General features: G+C 33.4%; 1 protein-coding gene across 1 annotated transcript; it reads left to right on the forward strand.

Moving 5' to 3' along the window:
• Positions 1–3,654: 3,654 nt before the first annotated feature.
• On the forward strand, positions 3,655–6,088 carry LOC113497544 (odorant receptor 67a-like). Its single transcript, XM_026877129.1, has 5 exons — positions 3,655–4,790; positions 4,873–4,969; positions 5,104–5,208; positions 5,592–5,747; positions 6,008–6,088. Exons 1-5 carry the CDS (start codon positions 3,976–3,978, stop codon positions 6,059–6,061), a joined length of 1,227 nt encoding a protein of 408 aa, XP_026732930.1. The 5' UTR covers positions 3,655–3,975; the 3' UTR covers positions 6,062–6,088.
• Positions 6,089–7,545: the final 1,457 nt, after the last annotated feature.

Raw genomic sequence — 7,545 nt, forward strand, 5'->3', positions numbered from 1 at the left:
AATTGGCGACTCGAGAAACTATTCGTATACCTTTGATGTTAACACAGACGTTTGTTGAGAGAAAATATGAGGATTCTGTTGTACATTATTTTTTAATTACTTGTCCCTACGTTTAAGTATTATAAATATAAGATTGTTCTTTCAGGTGATGTATAAGTAAGAACATTTCTAATTGGGCTGTACTCAGTTATACAACTACGCTAATAACTAATACACAAATAAAAACAGTGGTAACACAAGTGGTTAATCTCAAAAAAACTCTACAAATCCCTTACAACCTTAAAGCAAATGGTTTAAGAATAAACCAGTAAAAACCGTCAATTGAGAGTACTTAACTCTCAATTGAAATCCTTTATCTCAACCCCTAAGATCAAGTGAGAAGCAATTAAATCAAACATGAATTGAGAAACTCCGCAATCCTTTGACTTCCCAAGTTCCGGATTTCCATTAAATTAAACACCGTCTTCACAAAACTATTTATAAAGATTCCGTGGTAGGGGGGACTATTCACGATGTGAAATTTGACGTGTGAGACCTTTACCGTTCAAATAAAGCGTACGGTGAAGAACCCATTGTGTTGGGTTGAAAGGTTGAACATATTTATCTCATAACCATCGCAACGCCTTATTATTCCTTGTGATTTCTTCATTTTGTGCGAAAAATAGGAGATCTCTGAGATCTATATAAAGTAGTTCGCACCATCATGGATATTGACATAATTTTTAGCTTACTTTGTAATGATATATAGATCTCGATGGCGTGCAATTGCAGAGGCATATGTCCAGCAGTGGACGTATATAGGTTAATGCTGATGATGTAATATGACAAGTGCTGTTTAATAATTTTATGAAAGTATGACATAAATTAGTACTCTTGTAAAATAACTTTTTATTTAAGACGTAAACTTCTGCGATAGATTTATAAAATTTCAAAGAATATCAGTATAAATAAATAATAAATAAATGCCGACAACATCACATACATTGTTCTGAACCCAAAGTAAGTTGCTAAAGCACTTGTGTTATGGAATTCAGATACAACGAAGGTACCACAAACACCCAGAGCCGAGACAATGTAGAAATGTGAATTTTTACATTGACCCGACCGGGGATCGAACCCGGGACCTCAGAGCTAGCGGCACCTTGAAACCGGTGCGTACGCCACTCGACCACGGAGGTCGTCGATTAAGTAATTAAGTAATATTATTATCATTATTTAAAGAAGGTAAATTAAAAAAAGCTGTGATATTACCTACGTGAGTAAGTAAATCTAAAATTAAGAAAAATATTGAAAGATAGACTTAGATATATTTAAATCAGGCTGCAATTCAACAAAAAAAAAGGGGTTTTATTTACTCTTTCTATATATTCTTTGGAGATATGAAAACGTATCCCATTGCGTGTGAATAAGAACACGTAAAGGGCTCTATGAAACCCGCTTGTGTTACACGACTGGTATCCGATGGCCCGTGCAAAGCCACTGAACGTGACCTTTTCCTCCATATTTTTAAGGTCTCAGGGGGGAAGGGCGGGTCAAGTTATAACGGTTGTTTCAAAAGATGATTGCAAAGCGTGTAAGTTCGCATTTATAAAGATTCCGAACGCATTCCACAAATGAACACAATTTAAAGACGAATGCGTTTTCGGATACCCTATTTTGAATGTACATTTGGGGTTCGATTTAAACATAATGACGTCATATTTTGTCCCTATGTTTGGGGTACACAAAAGGGTGGTTAATAAATCGTTTGTAGATAAAGAAGAATAGTGAACATCGAGTCTTGTTCATTGAAGTGATTCTACGTGTACTTATAATGTCTATGACGGAATTTTAAATATTTAACTATAATATATAATGTAATGCACTAACTAACATTTGTTTGTTAAAGATATTTATGGGGCCAAACGTAACCCTGTCCGGCTCCGCTGTCTGCCCGTCCATCCGAAGCTAAATCTCGTAAAACAGATGTTTTTTTTTCTAATATTCTCAAATTATGTATTTCTTCTGTGCTTATAAAAAAACAATTCTTACTAATTTAAATAATAATTTAGTCAAAATTACATATTTAACACATAAGTCTTTAACATTATGTTCAATACGGTGTTTATGAGAATAACAAGGCGGCCTAACGCGGTCGAAAAGCACGCTACTGAAAATCTCCATATCATCTCTTACTATGCAAATTAATTCCTCAATAACACTTAAGTGCTCATCAAATTGTAATATTTTGTTCGCGAAATAACCTAAGGGAATTGCAAAGCCGTAGAAAGCCATACTCGAACATTTACTATGGAGTGGATGACATACATTCGGATTAATCCATATTAGGCACGCATCAAAGACTCCCTTTCCCCTGTGGCTCGAACAATAGGAACTATGGGAGTACTCTTAAGCTTCTTGACCCATTTACATCGAATTATAGAATGATTATTAAATGGAAATCAGGATTTGGTAATCATTTGTGCGGGTATTGAATAAAACAAGTGACTGTTTGAAACATGAAACGACACTATCAGGATTTTTTGTAGTAGTTTGAGATATTAGCAAATGAAAATGGATTGCTATTCACTGGATAATGTTAGTAATACAAAACTCGTTAGATTATTAAATTTCAATGAACGTCATTTTTTCTGGTTGTAGAAAGTGACGAAAGAATATCGAATGTAAAGACGTTACTCGGGAGAATCCTACTTCCAGCCGAGGGTTATTAAACGATTATTTTATCAAAAACTTTTTTTCAATCAAAACATTTGAAGACCCCTGAAAAGTCCTCCACCCAAAAGCAATTACTCAAGAACAAACCACACAAAAGAGTCACCATGAAATATAACATACGACAAACGTTGAACATACTGTACAATTTTAATTACTTAGACCATGAAACACGGCTCGATCGATCATGGTACTTTGTACCCAGATTTATATTTTCGGACACCAATCAGACGGTACCTATTAGGGGGTTGGGAGGAAGCGGGACAGCAAAATTAAAACAAAAAAATAACTCAACCCCTCCCTAGACCCACCCTGTCTGACGGGCTTTTAGCTACGTAAAATGAATCATTTTATATTTAGTTAACATGCATGTCGTAATATTTTTAATTATCTTGCTTCTTAAGCATCTTCTGTACTAAAATTAAAAAGCTGAAGATGTTTTTTGTTTGAACGCACCCATCCCAAAAATTTTCAGAAGAAGATAGCTCATTTATTCAAAAAGGCCAAATAATATACATAGATAACTCGTTTATTGAAAAAGGCCAAATGCCGTCACGCTTTGCTTAATAGAAGCAGAACAGTAATGAAATATGTTGCAAGAACGTGGAAAAGATACACTTTGAAACACACTTACATCTTGGCCACGAGTACGAAATCCCGAGTTTTCTAATAATTCGGCTCAATTATAGAAGATCTAAAAGTTCATGAACATTGGAATCTAATTCACAAAACAAATATTTATAGCAATTTGGTCTTAGGACACAATCTTTGTCTTTTTCTGTTAATTAACGTCCAATATGCGACGGATTTTTGTTCCAACAAATAATGTTTATAACAAGAATAATTTAGACATTGAAAAAAATAGGCTTTAAAGTGAACCCTATGTATGAACAAATGATAACCGCAAACAATTGATTCCGTGTAACGTTCGTAATTCGATCATATGATTGCATAGCTTTCTCATTTGATCAAAGCGAATTATACATAATCATAACTTGGTTACAAATCTTCTTTGACCATGTCACTCAATGCTTTCTTTGATCAAAGATAAAGACTACTTATTTGTAACTTGATTGACTGTAACAGTTTTAGACGTGACGAAACTTTTGTAACTTCCTTACCAATTTGCAATTTTGTAACCTTTGCAATAAAATCGTATGGTGTAAATGTCTTTAAATGTAACTAAAGAAATTGATTTAACATCTGGAAGAATTGCACAAGTCTAGTCATTACACCCATACCTATTGAAGTTTACATTTCACAATGACTGCAGTCGATAAATCTTATAACACTTTAAAAAATGAATTTCTGTTCGAAATGGATTACATCAGTAATATTGGCACCAAAATGTTCATCTGTCCTTTCATTGGTCGATCAAAACGCACCGTCTTCTATTACTACTTTACCTACAGCTTAATTCTCCTTACAGTGACCCAATTGTCCGTCACTCTATGCTTGATTGGATTCAGTGACTGGTTCGAGATTGTCAACATCGCACCTAATCTCGGCGTCTGCCTTATGATCTTGATCAAATACAAGAAGATCCATGACAACAAAGAGTTGTATGACCAAATATTCAAGCATTTTCGCGATGATCTGTGGGAAGCTATCTCAGATTCTTTGGAGCACAAGAGAATTTTGAGCCGATACACGCAAATGACTAAATTGATCATCAGGTTTGAGTTTTACTACACAATAGGACTGGCCATTGTTGTCGATTTGTTTCCAAGAATTATCATGTTTTACGAGAATGATTTCCTTAAGAAAGAGAAGCAATATTTATACCCGTTTGATGGCTGGTACCCTTTCGATAAAATCCAATGGTTCTACGCGGCATACTTATGGGAAAGTTTTATGACTACCGTAGTCATTTTCATCTTCGTATTTGTTAACATGCTTCATGTGTCTTATACAAGATACATTTGCATGGAGTTGAAAATTCTGGGCAATACCATGGAAGGTCTGATAAGTAAAAAAGATGTGAAGGATATTAAAAAAGGAAGGGACGTCAAAAATGTGCATTACAAAATAAGACAAAAATTAAGATTTGTAATAGTAAAACATCAATTTCTTGCCAAGTGAGTTCTCAGCATAATTTGATTATTGTAACACGCTCATAGAAGTCACCTGGATTTTTATTCTTTTTTTTTACGTTTTCAGAATAACCGCGGACCTAAATGAAGTCTTGGGTGATGGAATGCTTTTAACTTATATATTTGGATCAGTTTTCATTTGTCTTACAGCTTTTACAGCCACGGTAACCAATCAATTACTAATAAATAGTGTGCTGAGTAATTACTTAGTTCTTTTTCAACTGCAAGAGCTAGTAGCTGAATTTCATGTTTAAAAGTTATAGGTATTAATAACAAAACAACATCTGAATTTTTTTAGGTGGTTGATGATCTATACAAGTCATTAAGATATTTTTCATTCTTCTGTTCTTTGCTTGTTGAAGTATTCTTCCAATGTATTATGGGACAGCTTCTAACTAATCACGTAAGTAAATTAATTCTGAAAGAAGTCAGGTCTCCCCTAACAAAAAATGTTTTCACCTTATAACTGACACTAGTATTTGAATCCAGACCATTTTTAATGTTACTTGAGTTACCTATTCGTAAAACTCGAAACAACAATAATCAATTGAATAATGGCATTGAAATATTTTTACCATCGTCATCGCTGATATGTATAAATTGTAGACCAAAAAACTAAGCGATAGTGTCAAATTAAATTTTTAGGCAACGATTATTATAATATAATCTTTCTTATAAGACCAGCCTTAGGTTACCCAAAATGTCAAGTTATTGAAAACATTAAGCGTGCAAACCCTAATGGTCCAAACATACTGCCTTATAAATACCAAACTTTATACATTTCAGAGCGAGAAATTAGAAACTGCCATCTATTTTGCGGACTGGGTGTACGCCGATGAGAGTACGAAGAAAATGCTTTTTATATTTCTGATGCGAGCACAAAAACCCTTTGCATTTACTGCTAAAGGTTACCTGAATATGAATCTAGATACATTTAGTGGGGTAAGTGACATAGAAATCTTAAGACAGTAAACATACGACACATTTTTTATTTATTTTTCCTTTTCATGGGTGACGACACAATTTCGAAATATTTTGTTTGGAATTGTCACGGTATTAGCCTCAACTCGGTGATTTCCGTTGTCTTCGTCTATTTAATAATATTTACATATTTAAAAAACCTGTCCAATATTTTATTAGCTCTGTCTGTTGTTAATTAATGTATTTTGGTTTTTTTTTATATTTTCATTCGTCTGTTTCAGATCTGCAGTCTGTCTTATCAGTTCTTCAATCTACTGCGCACTGCATCGGAATGAAATCTCTAATTTTATTTATTCAATTTCTCTTCATAGCAATCACACAAAATTGCGAGTTGCACCGTGCATTAAATTTAACAGTATAGCAGTATAAAAAAACTTTTAAATGCCCTTAATACAAACCCTAAAATAAATTTTAATCTAACATCAAAATGTTTCATTTTTAGTTTCATAAAAACATTTGTAAATTGTCGATTGTGCTAAACCAGCATAACATTCCTTCACTTGTGACCAATAATACTTCATATTTTCAAATAATCCGCAATATTTCATAATTTCAAAAAAATCTAAGACAAAAATGTAAACGATATAACCATACAATTTTCGATAATAACACAACAGATATCAACGTAACATTTACTAGAATTCAATTCTCATATACTAAAAAACATAATATGAATATTTTGTAGAGATATCACAATAACGGTGTGCACACGACAGCATAACGTGGAAAAGTCTACAGAGAACCTACCAACATCACTTAAAGTTATAGAATAGTATCTGTGTAAGCGAGAGAGCAAGAGTAAACAAAGAGCATTGTCCCTCTTCCACCACTGCCGTATTATAACTGCAAGGGTTGATGGTAGGTCCCCTGTACAGCAAATGGTTTCGTATATTGAAATCGGCTCGACTCACGCCATAAAAGCAAGATGTCTACATTCATATTGAGAGTCTGTGAAAAATAGGCGTATGGAGATGATATTGTCTCGCTGCATGTAATTTCCACCCTATATTGAGCTATTTTATATCTGTGTTGAGGCCTAATGGTTTTATTTAGATGAGTTATTTAAGTCTCTATACTCCAATGGCTTAAGTGTAAAATGTAGAGATAAATATTAGAAGTTTTTTCTCTTCACAGCTTTTGATAGGTATAAAAGCAGTGTGAAAAAAAACTATTGACGATTGAAGTTTAAGATTAAATAAATAAGAAATTATAGTTATAATGTAATTGTGCAAAAAAATAGAAAATGCTTTTGTTCAAAATCAAAGTCAAAATGTCTACATCCAAAAATATTTGGATTATAGAGCAATGATTAAAAAAATAGATGTCCATTAAGTATTGCTAACACGCATACGACAGTTACATTCCAATTTGTTAAACCTATATGGGCGTAAAAAACAATTGCATATTATCACGGAAGATAGTACGTTAACAATGCCCTGTTACAGTAAATGTTTTTATTACTTGATATATTGTTAAACTCTAAATAAACTAGGTAATAAGTTTGACCTTCCACGCGGTCTTGTGACCTCTATCTAGATCTGAAAGAGAAACCTCTTTATTGGACTAATTGTTTCAAAATTCACGTGTCCAAAGAAAGTGAGTACGCGAGATTGTACTACTGAAAACAGACGATGCGCTGCTCAGAATTTATTGAAATAAAAATGAATTGATATCGGCCTTAATATGTTCTACACCTAAGAACAAGTATATTACGTAGATGAACAAACGTTAAACCTTAAAAAAATACTCAAACCACTGT

This window comes from Trichoplusia ni, chromosome 9, assembly GCF_003590095.1.
Source record: "Trichoplusia ni isolate ovarian cell line Hi5 chromosome 9, tn1, whole genome shotgun sequence".
NCBI classification, from domain to species: domain Eukaryota; kingdom Metazoa; phylum Arthropoda; class Insecta; order Lepidoptera; family Noctuidae; genus Trichoplusia; species Trichoplusia ni.